This window comes from Vombatus ursinus, unplaced genomic scaffold (genome assembly GCF_900497805.2).
Source record: "Vombatus ursinus unplaced genomic scaffold, bare-nosed wombat genome assembly UNPS02009835.1, whole genome shotgun sequence".
NCBI classification, from domain to species: Eukaryota; Metazoa; Chordata; class Mammalia; order Diprotodontia; family Vombatidae; genus Vombatus; species Vombatus ursinus.
The window spans coordinates 19,102,965-19,116,345 of NW_020949613.1; the positions used below are offsets into that span (position 1 = coordinate 19,102,965).

A 13,381-nucleotide genomic window follows, 5' to 3' on the forward strand; every position below is an offset into this window, starting at 1 on the left:
TTTCTCTTCACTCCAATACACCTTCTTTGCAGATGACAAAGGAATTATCCTTAAATGTAGCTCTGACTATACATGTCATTACCCTACTTAATTAACTTCATTGGTTCCCTATGTCCTCTATGTTAAAATATAAGCTCTTCTGTTTGACTTTTACAGCCTTTTACAAGCTGACTTCAGCCTACTTTTCTAGCCTCATTATATATCACTTTCACCACCCTGAGTTAGGCTCTTATTATCCTTGTTTGAATTATTGTTATATTAACCTACTAACTGGTCTTCCTGTCTCCCACCTCAGTCAATCAACAAGCATTAATAATGCATCTGTTCTTTGCCAGGCACTGTGCTAAATTCTGAGGATAGAAGTACACAGGAGTTGACATTTTAATAGAGGCAACAAGTGCATATATAGAGTGTCTTAGAAGTTTCAGTTTTAAGATATTAAACCCTAACCCTAATTGAGACTTATGGGACACCCTGTATAACTATATAAATATTTATAAATATTAAAATGACTATGTTATACATATGTATACATTTATTCATAGTAGTTAAATAAAGGTAATTTGGGAGGGTAATCACTATCAGTTTAATGAAATCCCTTCCTAAAGTTCATCCGTACTTCTGCTAACACATCTTCCTATTGCACTCAAAAGCTTTCAGGCTACTCTAAAGCTTTCAGGTGCCTACGCATTTCCTACTAAATAAGACACAAATTCTGTATCCTGGCATTAAGGCTTCTACAATGTGTTTTCTACCACTTTCCTGGCCTTTTTCACATTATTTCCCTTCGTGTATGCTAAAATCTAGCCAAACTAGATTACTTGCTTGCTCCTCATCCTATCCTGATCTTTCTTTCCTTTGTGTATTTGTATGTGCCTCCACTCCTAGGATTGCATTCCTCTTACATCTCCTTATATAGGAACCTTTCTTTCTTCAAGGTCCAATTCAGGTGCCACCTGTTCCATAAGGCCTTCCCAAAACCTTTCCAACTAGAAGTGATCCTTTCATTAAAACAAAAACAAATTTAAAAAAGACATTTATTGATATCTTTTGCTTTTACATCATTTGTTTCCTAATGTATTCATTCCAACCTTTTCCCCAGTGAACCATTCCTTCTAACAAAGAATAAAGTAGGGGGGGAAATGGCAGTTCAGTAAAACTAACTTAGCATATCAGAAAAGTCTAACACTGTGTGCCGTGTTCCACATCCATAGTCGTATACTTCTGTACATCTCTTCTTGAGGTCAAGATTGGCCATTATAATTTTGTGGCATTTAATTAAGATTGTTTGATGCTGTTCTTTGTGGCTGCTGGAGCAACTAGGTAGCACAGTGAATAGAGCTCGAGGTCTGGAGTCAGGAAGATATGAGCTTAAATCCTTCTTGACCTATTCACATTTTTTCATTCAGGATGTTCTTTTATTCTAAGTTCTATGAAATTGCTTTCCTGGTTCTCCTGTTTCTCTGTTTCTTTTAAATCTCCTTTGCTAGTTCATCATTTATTTTCTGTCTCTTAAGTGTGGGTGTACCTGAAGGCTGTATCCCTGTTCTTTGCTTTGCTTTGCTTGTTAGATCAGTTCAATTCTGTAACAGGAATATCTTTATGAAACTTATTCCGTGTTTAAAAAAATCATAATGCAGATTTATGGCTATTTTAAATAATGCTTGTTGACACCATGCTTTACAATGATTAGGGAATGTGCTATGAATGAACTACATAACTGGATTGTACACAACCATGTTTACAACTCTTAATGTGAGATGTGATCTCTCTTCTGCCCACTTTCAGGCCCTTATTCAGTTCTTCCTTTTACCTCCTTAGTTTTTTATTCTGGGCCTGTGATTTCTGTAGTGTAGAAAACTCCTTCAACTGTATCTGCAATGGTTCTTAGAGAGTTCTTTGGGAGACTGGGAAATCACTTGCTTCAAGTCACCCCACCTGTAGTATGTGTCAGAGGTGAAACATTGTCTCTTCCTGGTTCCCCTAGCTCTCTGTCCACTGTGCCAAACTCTCTCTTTGTTACCTCTGCATATTTTAAGGCTTGGTACATAATTCAACCCATCAAAACATGGTTATATAATGGCAGTGTGTTTCCAGGCTAAAACACACCCACACCCACACATACACATACACACCCCCACACACACACACACACACACACACACACACATATATTTGGCTTAATTTGCTTTTAGAGGATTCAATTAAAACACTAAATCTACATTTTTATAGCCCCATTTTTGTATAGAAAGGGCCACTAATTGGCTTAGAGATATTCACTGTCGAAAATGTCATTTCATCTTCTATAAATCTTTATGAAGTAAGTACCTGCTTAATATAGAACCTTTTGCTCAGCCTAAGGATAAGAGAAATACAAAGATTAAATATATTCTCATGGAGCTTTCATTCTTATCCTCCTTTGAGGTGTAGTAAATAGAGTGCTAAATTTAGAGCCGCAAAAGCCTGAATTCAAATCTTGCCTCTGACACTTACTATTTATGTGACTTTGGTGAAATTATTCCACCTTTCTAAGTTTCAATTTTTTCCCATATTTAAAATGTAGGTGATAATATTTCTTGTAACTATCGTATGGGTGTGTTGCACAACTGAGATAATGTGATTAAAGTGTGTTGCAAACTTTATAGCATAATATGAATACGTGTTATTATTTATTTGTTTATTTAATCCATTCTACCCCACCCCATCTATGCTGTTTTGACCCCATTTTGGCACCCTTAACCAAAGCCAGGAGTATAACTACTGTTATCATTATAATCCTTTTATGCTTTATGCTTTGAACTATCATTAAGTATCAGTTCAAGATTCCTCATCTTATATATGGAAATAGAATTCCCTTTACAAAAGTTGGCATTCCCATATATAGAGTGGATGAACCTATTTGGTGCCTATTCTATGTTTCATTCATCCTCATTTTATAGAAATGTATTGGCCTTTTCCCCACAGGCCATAGTTCTTCTTTGTTTATCTGTGATAGTCCAAGTCCTTTGAAATTGCCCTGTGTAGTTGTTTTTTTAGTTTCCAACAATAATGCCATCTCTTAATGTCATCTCACTGAAAGAAAAGCTTGAAATAACAGCCTAATACTCAGCCTGTCGAATATCTATGTTCTGATTTTACGTTTCACAGTTCATTCAAAGGTGTTTGTTTTTAAAGCTTGTTACTTCCACCCCCCACATTTAACTGTACTTTTCTCTTTTTCTGCTCTCCAGCTTTGATGTAACAATTTATACATACATTGGCTTAGTGAGGGTTTGAATAATGTGGTCTTTAAGCCATTTAACTACCTGAGAATGTGGCTTTGACGGTCTTTGCCTTTAGACAGAGTGATGTAACTTGTTGATATCTTTGATATCTCATTTCTTGTGATACTTCAAACCAAAACTACCAAAAAATTTCCCCTTAAAAATAGGCAAAATGTAGCATGGCAAAGTGGAAGAACACCAGATTGAAAGGGGGAACCTGGATTTTAGTGTCAACTCTTGCAAAAATGTGATCTTGAGTCACTTCCCTTCAAGGTCTCAGTTTCCACATCTGTAAATTAAGAAAGTTAGACTAGATTATTCCCATGGTCTTGTTGAAACCCTGTGCTCTTAGAGTTCAATTTTTTTTTTTTTTTGGCTAGGCAATGGGGTTAAGTGACTTGCCCAGGGTCACACAGCTAGTGAGTATTATGTTATCTGATGTCAGATTTGACCACAGCTCCTCCTGACTCCAGGGCCGGTGCTCTATCCACTGCGCCACGTAGCTGCCCCTAAAGTTCAATTTTAAAGGAATGTTGAAAAGTGACAGCAACATTGTGCAATGATCAACTTTGCATTCCTGAGAAGAGCCAAGTTTATCAATGATCTAAGATGGTTCCAAAAGGCTCATGATGGAAAATGCTATCCACATCCAGAGAAAGAACTACGGAGTTTGAATGCAGATCAAAGCATACTATTTTCTCACTCTCTTTTTTTTTTCCTTTCCCATGGTTTTTCCCTTTTGTTCAGATTCTTCTTTCACAACATGACTGATGTGGAAATATGTTTAATATATTGTGCATGTATGGCCTATTCAAATTGCTTGCCCTCTTGGGGAGGGGAGAAAAAAATTTGGAGCAAATCTTATAAAAATGAATGTTGAAAACTAAAACCTAACTAAATAAATATAGAGGAATGTTGAATATAAAATAATTAACAGTTTGAGGTAATTAATCTAGTCTTAAATTTTTTATTTATAATAATCTGAATTTTGAATAAGTTGTGTGGAATTTAGAGTTGCATAATTTTCCATTTTATAACATATATGAATGCTATTAGCTAAATCAGTTGGTTCACTAAAGCTAGTTAATACTGCAGAATTTAGGTTTAACTGAAATACCGTTTATTTAAGATGGCAGAGAAATGGGGGAAAATGTAGGAGCTAGAAACTAAATGATTTTTGATTCAATTATAGTCTTTGAGTAGCATTATGAATTACAAGCAAATTGGTTGGTGAAGCTTCTACTAATAAAGGTTTTAACAATTTGAATAATTGATCTGCTCAATATGAATCTAAGGAAATTATATTTTATAGAATTACTCTAAATAGGCCCATGTCCTTAGTTGTTATAAAAATTTGTTTAATAAATTATAGATGTCCTAATTTTATCTACTCATAGTCAACTGCATTCTCCATGTTAGAAGACAAATTCCATACATAGTGCTTTTAAGAGAAGAAAAATTTAAAACCAGAGGGTTTCGTGAATATTATCTGCAACTCTTTAGAGTTTAGCTTCAAGTTAAGTGAATGTGACTAGAGAGGAACAAGCAGGTCCAGATAGGTTAAGGGACTGCAGGTGTGTCCTGCTTGTCCAAGAAACTCCTACCAGCATCTTTTTAGTAATTTTCCCTATGACCTTAGTATAGGAAAGAAGATTTCTGTATGCAAATCTTGGTAAGAGAAACATTTCATAAAGCATACTCTTATCTTTTAAAGACTTTTAAGAAGTTTAAGTGAAAGATTATATATTAAGTAGCCATAGAGAAGAATTCAGAATGTAGATCTATGCGGCACACATTAGACTGCTTCACTGTTAACAGTCGAACAGCAGTCAAAATCACATCTTATTCTTGAGCCTAACTTTCCTCAGAAGTTAGAAAGCAAGCATTTAATATGGCAGTGCTATAGACTCAAGTCTATTGACCATAATAACGGAAAACAGGTCAGATTCTTCACTTATGTTTTCATGAACTTAGAATTTTAAACTAAATTTTAAATTAAGATTTTCTGCTTTTGCCACTAGGGACTATTTGGAAAACTTGGTTATTTATTTAAAAATTTAAGTATTGTAAAATGCAAGCAACTTTTTATTTATTAAGTAGCTGTCATAGAGGCAAAACTTCTTCCATCAGCATTTTGGTTTAGACACCAAATTCTAGACAGAAGCACAATTTATGAATGTTCTCTTGTTGTAGGTATTAACCACAATTGGTGATAGGTATAGTGCACACATATAGTAAAAGAAATGGTAGCTTTATAAAATAGAAGCCACAAGAGGCAACCAAACATGCTGGACAAATACCTATGCTTCACCGAATCTCAGAAATGCAAGATATGTCAGAAATAATCTACTCTAACTTACACCTGAACAAACATCTGCAGAAGTGGTCATCTAGCCTCTGCCTGAGAAGTTTCAGTGGTTGAGAACCCACTGTTTCCTAAGGTAGCCCTTTGTATGTTTCCAAAATCTGTTTTTCTCCATTTTTATTCCCAGTCTTGCCCTCTGAGTCTAGATAGGCCAAATTTATTCTCTTTCACATGATAACTTTTCATATACTTGAACAGAACTATCATTTTCCTCCCTCCCTCCAAGACTTCTCTTTTAATGTCCAAACCTTCCCATTTTATTGTCAGTCCTTTTGTGACGTGATCTCTACTCTGCTCACTATTCTAGTCATCCTTCTGTGAGCCAGTCCCAGTTCATCAATGTCTTTTAAAAACTGGTGCCCAGAATTTAAAGTGTTATTCCAGATATGGTCATATTAGGAGCAAAGTACAGTAGGATGCTTATCTCCTTCATGCTATACACTCTGACATTTTTATGGACCAATGATTTTATCAAGTGGCTATTATATATACCAGTATAGATCATATCCGACTATGTTGTGGGGCTTTTTTATTTTTATTTTTATCTTTTTTATTTTGTGAATTCTCCATTCCCTCCCTAAAATCATCCACTGCACTGGAGTATTTTTATTCTTTAGATCTTTTAACATTTCATGGGAATGTCTCACTACTAAATCAAAGGCATACATTTCTGTGATGTTGTCTTTTATGTAACTTCTTGCACTTAATTCATTGTTGACAATATGCTACAGCCAGTCAATAAGCATTTAATAAGTGCTTAATAGTTGCCAGCTGCTGTACTATTTTTATTACCATGGAGAATACAAAGACAGGCAAAAGTTTGTCCTTTCCCTTGCAGAAGCTCACCTTCTAATGGGAGAGGCAACGTGAAAACTACTCCATATGAACAAGATATATTCAGGATAAATTGGGTGTAATCTATAGGGGAAAAGAATTAGCAGTAGGGGTGGGAGGATGGGGCAGACTTAAAAAGGCTTCTTGCAGAAAGTATGATTTGAGATGAGTTTTGAAGGAAACCAGGAGGTGAACATGAGGAAGGAGAGTTTTAGGCGTGGGGACAGCCACTGAAAAAGCACAAAGAAGGCCAGTGTTTCTGGGTCATAGGATATATGGAGGTAAGTAAAATGTTTTAAAAAAAAAAAAATCCTAGAAAGCTTTGATGGATTTTACAAATCAAACAAAGAGGAGTTTGTATTTGATCTTAGAGGTAATAATAGGGAGCAAGTGGAGTTTATTGAGTAAGGAAGTATATCTGGGGGATTTTTTTTTTATCAGAGAGTGATCATAACAGCATGATTTCCCCAATGTAGTCAGTTTTCTTTCTTTCTCCAGTTCTGTTTTTCATATATTTATATCTATATATCTATATCTATATCCTCCAGTTACATTTTAAAAATTTTTTAACATTCATTTTTTTTTAAAAATTTTGAGTTCCAAATTCTCCTCCGCCTGCCTTCATTTCAGTTCTTGATTCTTTTCATCGCCCAAATGCAAAACATATCCAGTACCTTTGTAATAGATCCAGTAATTTTGCAGTTAATTTTTTAAACCCAAGTCTAGGCCTTTATACTTCATTTCATCTTTTTCTTTTTGACCTATCCTGGTAGTCCATTGAAATTTTTTTGATTACTGCCTTTGTCATCCAGCACATTAGCTGTTCCTCCTTAGCTTTTTGTGATCTGCAAAGTTGACAAATATGCCATCTACACTTTCATGATTGATAAAGATACTGAACACCATAGGGCTAAGAACAGAATTCTGGGGCACTTCGCTCTAGACCTCTCTTTAGGACCCAGTCATACAGTTACTTCTGAATCTGCCTCCATAAGTATCCTCTATCTGTAGTATTCCACTCATGTAGAAACCTTGTCAGAAAGGGAAATTAGGGTTTATCTAGAAGGATCTTTTATTGATAAAGCTAGAATGGTTCTTATTGATTATCATTTACATTTTTAAATGCTCACGAGGCATCCTTTTAATAATATGTCTAGTACTTTGTCCAGATTTAGAGCACCAGACAGTTTTTCTACAACTGGCAGGCCATTACTTCCTCTTCTCTACTCTAAAAAGTGTTGATCACCTAAAAGGAAGCCAGATTGATTTATTTGTTCTTGCAGTAGACTGAAACTGTAACTTCCTATTCTCTTCTCTCTGCATAAGAATCTTGATTTGTGATTCATCATTTAGGTATTGCTTCATAAACCAAAAATGATTGTACACTGGGATATAGGTTATAGATCATAAGTCAGATCGATCTTGTGAATGGTAAACCATCTGTTACCATCACATTTTAGTTCAGTAGCATTGGACCTAGGCAAAATGCTGCTGTAGGTGAGTTTCCTTTTTGGTTCCTTCCCTGGATTTAGCTTCTATTACTGTCTGACTACTGGAATTCTCCCAAAGCCCCGAATCTCTGGCTACTTATCCCCTGCCACCATCTGTAGCCCCTCAAAAACATGATAACCATTGGCAGTGATGAGCAGCAGTCAGCAAGGGCAAAGAGGAAGTCACAGAGCAAAGAACATTTCAAAGTTGGATCTCCATGTAGGGCCTTGGCCAGACACAGATTTCATGGTAGAGTTGGTTGTGTTGGACTGTAACATATCCCATTTACCATAGGAGTGAAAAGTCCTGAAGTATAATTTAACTCATTATTTTTAAATATCATGATAATTATTGCTTTAAACGACATTACTTTCCCTTCAATATCCCTGTTCTATCATTGATGTGGATACTCGTAATCAGTGCAAACCACAGCTTATTCATGTCTTCTCGTTCTGCCCAATTTTTGTCTATGTCATCCCATAAGTCCTCTATAGAGAATCTATCAAACACACTGCTAGAAGTCTTTTAATATTTCATGGACACCAGCACAATATATGGACAGTCCATTTCTTTTCCTTCCCTTTCGCTGTGTGACCAGCCCATCTTCTTTTCCTGATCATACATTTCTTTGATTATATCTTGTCATTTTTTGCATGCAAATTAATGTGCTGTAACTTATTATGCCCCCTGTAATTTTTTCAATACCCTTTGTATTCTTTGGAGATTTTCATGTTCCATGGCATGTAGTTATTCATGTAGTTAGCTTCCCTTGGGCAGTATTGGATTTTAAAAGATGGATTTTTGTCTCAGAAAGCAAGCCATGAAACATGATTTCTAATTCCTATCATTTAACTTAGTTTGAAAATGTTTAATTTCTACAACTAAAAGTTGGTTCAGTTCACTTTAGGGAGGATTGCTTTAAGAAGTGATAGATTAGAATGCTTTACTCTCTTAAAAGCCATGAGACATTTAGAGCCTTGAAAAGGAATTTTGAAATTTTAACTTTCAACTATATAATTTTAGCAATATTTTTAAAAAAGATTTTGATGTTCTTTTTATTTTCTGTTGATAGTTTGTGGAACCTTTTATAGATGGAACTAATATAGGTTGCATCTTTTATTTACCAGACATTGGTAAATAAAATCTTGTTGTACATGAAATGGACCCCAATCAGAATGAGAGTACTGGACATGGAGTCAGAGAACCTGGATTCAAATCCCAGTCTTTTCTGTTTACTCCCAGTGTGACATGGGGCTAACCTCTTAATCTCTTTCAGCCTTATTTTTTTTTCTCAGTGATTTTTTTTTTTAAATCATAAAGGATTTGGTCTCTGTCCCTTCAAACCCTAGATCTGTGATACTAAATATCAGTGAGACCTGCTTCTCATTGACTTACTGAAAGGACACATTCAGAAATATGCATGATTGAAAAATGGATCAGTGTGTTTCAAAGATATAACTAATTTTTAAAAATCAAATATTTACTATTTGTGTTAGGATTTTAGGAAAATTCAGTCAACTCATTTAAGCAGTTATATGTGTTGGTATATTTCTTTGAGGTAAGTGGCCTAATCTTAAGATGTATCTACTTGACTCTCTTCATTTAAGTACTTTTAAAGTAATGAGATTAATTTCTTCCTTTTACATTGGTAAGCAAAGCAGAGTATTATTTAAATTCAAACTGTGTAATTCTGACTAATATATGCAAGGGATTGTTTAATTTCTTTAAAAAAAGGTTATAGGGTTGCATTTTAAGTTAATCCTCCCATGCATTAATGTGTAATGAAATACTGCTTCTGCATGATTTTAGGAAACAAAAGAATCAAGGGAAGAAATTGAATGCCATCTTTTAAAATGGAAATTTTTTGCTTTTATTAATTTGAAGAAGGGCCTAGATGATACTGAATCACTGTGCTCTTCCATTGAAACATTATATCATAGATAGACCTTGTTTGATCTTCTGAGCCTCATGACAAACAGTAGGGTACCTAAAAGACAGTCTTGAAGTTTGTGCTGAGATAAATATTCTACAATCAGTTAATCAGCAGGGATTTGTTAAGCACTTGCTATGTATCAGGTATTGTGCTAAGGGTTGTGGATAGAAAGGTCAAAAGTGAAGTCAGTCCCTGTTCTTGAGAAGCTTTCATTCTGTCCAGATAGAAATTTAATGTGCTTTGGGGAAGGAAAGCACCAGCAGCTAGGGCATATTACGAGAAGTTTTTTAAACTGATTGTTGAAGGAAGTAGAAGGAAGTAACAGATTCTATAAGATGGAGGGAGGGAGTGTATTGCAGGCAAATTGGCCCTCTTAATCTTTCTCACACGAAGACTCCAACTCCAATCCCTTGCACTGGCTTTCCCCAGTCATAAGCATCTTTTTTTCTCCCCTTAATGATGATATTGTACTCTGGGATCAAAATCCTCTTGCCCTCTATCATCTCTTCTCTCTCTCCCTCTTTTCCCCCATCCATAGGAAAAGATCTCTGAAAATCAGTCATTTCCACTCTTGGATTGACTGATGTGAATTGAAATAAGTGTATTTTAAGTCTTTTAGTTCTGTTTGAAAACTTTGCCCTTTGTCAAAGAGATTTCAGGCATTAACAAGTTAGAAGATTTTTAAAATTTTGTTTAGGAAGGCTTTTCTTTGTCTTTCCCAACTAAGTATTCCTGTGTTACTCTACGAGATGAAATGAGAAAGCAGCTTTTGTGTAGGGAAGGTGTACTCAAACAGAATCTAGAGACCTAGCTATTGGTTCCTGTTCTGCCACTGACTATCCTACTTGCCTTTGGGACCTCAGCTGGATAAGTCACTTGTCTTCTCACAGCCTTTTTTTTTTTTTTCACCTGAAAAATGAAGTAGTTGAATTCAATAATCTTTAAGAGCTTGTCTTAGGTCAATTGGAATATCCAGTTTTCCTTAAGTAAGTAATTTTATAGTAGGCTTAAGTTGTTAAAAAAACAAAACATAGGGATCATTAAAGAAAAGAATCCCTATCAATTTGAATCATCATTTGAAAGAAATTGCATATGTGGTGCTTTGGAGTTATACTTTCTTCAGATTATTTCACAGTCCTTTTTTAAATCAGTCAGATAAGTAGGGTGTACAAACTCAAATGCTGGATTGTGATAGGAAATGACTTAAGTCAAAAGTCTTAAAATTGGTTTTCTTCACAGCTTGATGTTCTATACCCTAGAGTTATTAAAGAATTAGCAGGTGTGGTCACAGAGTAATTAGCTAAAACTTCGTTGAGGAGAACAGGAGATGTTTAGAAGATAAAGAGTAGATTTGGTCCCGGAAATTATAGGTCAATCTACTTAACTGAAATAGCTTAAAAAAATTGATTAAAGGACACAATAATCCATTAACAAAACAGGTCAGAGGGTTATATGAAGATCATATCTGACCAATTTTTTGTTGTTAAGTCCTTTCAGTTGTGATCAACTATTCATGATCCCATTTTGGGGTTTTCTTACTGGAGTGGTTTGCCATTTCCTTCTCTAGCTTATATTATAGATGAGGAACTGAGGCAAATGGGATTAAGTGACTTGCCTAGGGTCATACAACTAATAGGTGTCTGAGCTCAGATTTGAACTCAGGTCCTCCTGACTCCAGGGCTCATGGTGGGCAGTCCTCCAAACCTCCAGGCTACCCCCTGGCCATTTTACTTTCCTTCTATAAAAAAGTGACAAGACTTGTAACTCAGGAGGAAGCAGGAGACATACATGTTTCGGTCACATTAGTTACATTCTCTGGGAGGCAGGCAGATCAGGACCACATTCAGGTGTACCTGGGCTAACAGCTAACTAGAATGGCCTTTCCCAAGGAAAGGGATTGCTATGGCGTCAGTCTGGGGCTGATCCCCAAGTGGCATGCTGATTAGGTCTCCTCTGCATGGGGTGTTGTTTAATGTTTTTATCAGAGATAAGATTGAATGAACAGCATACTCATGAAGACAAAAATGTAGGTAAGTTTGGGAAATCAGAGTAAAATGCTAAAAAGTGATTGTAGCTATATAGAAAATTGATCTACCAGGAAGAGGATATATGATAAAAAGAAAAATATACTTAAAACTTGAATTCACAAATTGGAATTATTATTAACAAGTTTAATAAAAGTTAACAAAAATTTTTCATTCTTGCTTTGTGCCATAATTTTTAAGGGTTATATTGTAAAGGTCAGAAATAATTTTGTTTTGTGGTAATAACAATAGCTATCATTTATATAGTGCTTTATGATTTGCAAAGCATTTTGCAAATGTTATCTACTTTATCCTCACAACTACCCTTTGAAGTAAGCACTGTTAGTTTTCAGATGAGGAAGCTGAAGCACAGAGAAGTCAAGTGACTTATCCACGGTCATATAGCCTGTAAGTATCTGAGGCCAGATTTGAGCTTAGGCCATACTGACTTCAGGTCCAACGCTCTAGCCACTGTTCTACTTAGCTGCCTCCATGGTAATATATTTCGCAATTACTTTTAAGTTGCAGAACTCATGTTAACAGAATTAATGGTGATTGTTAGAAGCTTACATGATTTAAGAAGCATCCACAAACCTTATTGTTTACTTTTTAAAGCCCCAGAAGAAAGAAGAACCGAATCAGGAATTAAAAAAAAGCACCAGCCCTAAAAAGGCAGCAGAACCCACTATTGATCTTTTAGGACTTGGTAAGTAATAAATAATAAAAGCCTTTATTTTTGTTATGGAGTTATTGAAAGAAACCTTCATTCAAAATGAACATAATGGCTTTATCTTCAATATGCCAACAGATACCATGAACTGAATTTGAAAATGCTATGATTAAGTCTACTGAGTTCTCCCACTATAAAGGAAATCTTTAATAAGGGGGCTGGTGTCTGTCAGCACTGTCTTCACTGAAATACAAGTAATGAGCTCCTTAGGGAAAGGAGAGATATCAAAGTAATCTTCAAAGGCTTGGTCGACTATGACATTTCAACATTTAAAATACAAAAGTGGGGTTTGGTGTGTATGTGAGGTTTTTTTTAAAGTAACAGTATTCGGTGGGCTTATTGTATAATGTGCTGATGTAAAAGAAAAAGTGATTTTAGTTGGCTAAAGCCATCTTCCATATTCCATGCATAGTTCTAGTACTAAGTTTATTTATATGCCTCAACTGAAACTGAGAATTATTCATTTTTTATCTAATGTCCCTTTTTTCCTTAAGCTAACAGATAACATTATGGACTTTGTCTTATAAGTAAATAAGCTTTGATTCAAGAAGTGCCAGTCTTCTACAGTGTTTATCTACAAATATTGTCAGTTCTTTTTTATATTCCTCCTCAAAGGATTTACAAAGCAACCATCGTTTTCAGTAGTGTCTGTGTTTTGTAGCAGTAATGAATTTTTCTTTCAGTTTGGAGAACAACTGAAGGATACAGTAAGGCATTTGGAAGGACCTAGTTTCTGAAAAA

General features: G+C 35.3%; 1 protein-coding gene across 3 annotated transcripts in view; it reads left to right on the forward strand.

The window, feature by feature from the left end:
• SMAP1 (small ArfGAP 1) overlaps positions 1–13,381 on the forward strand; it is a 213,232-nt gene that overhangs the window by 172,101 nt on the left and 27,750 nt on the right. For all 3 annotated transcript variants that reach the window (XM_027852936.1, XM_027852937.1, XM_027852938.1), the window contains one exon: positions 12,526–12,616. In XM_027852936.1, coding sequence (XP_027708737.1) covers positions 12,526–12,616 — 91 coding nt within the window. The remainder of the gene's footprint in view (positions 1–12,525; positions 12,617–13,381) is intronic.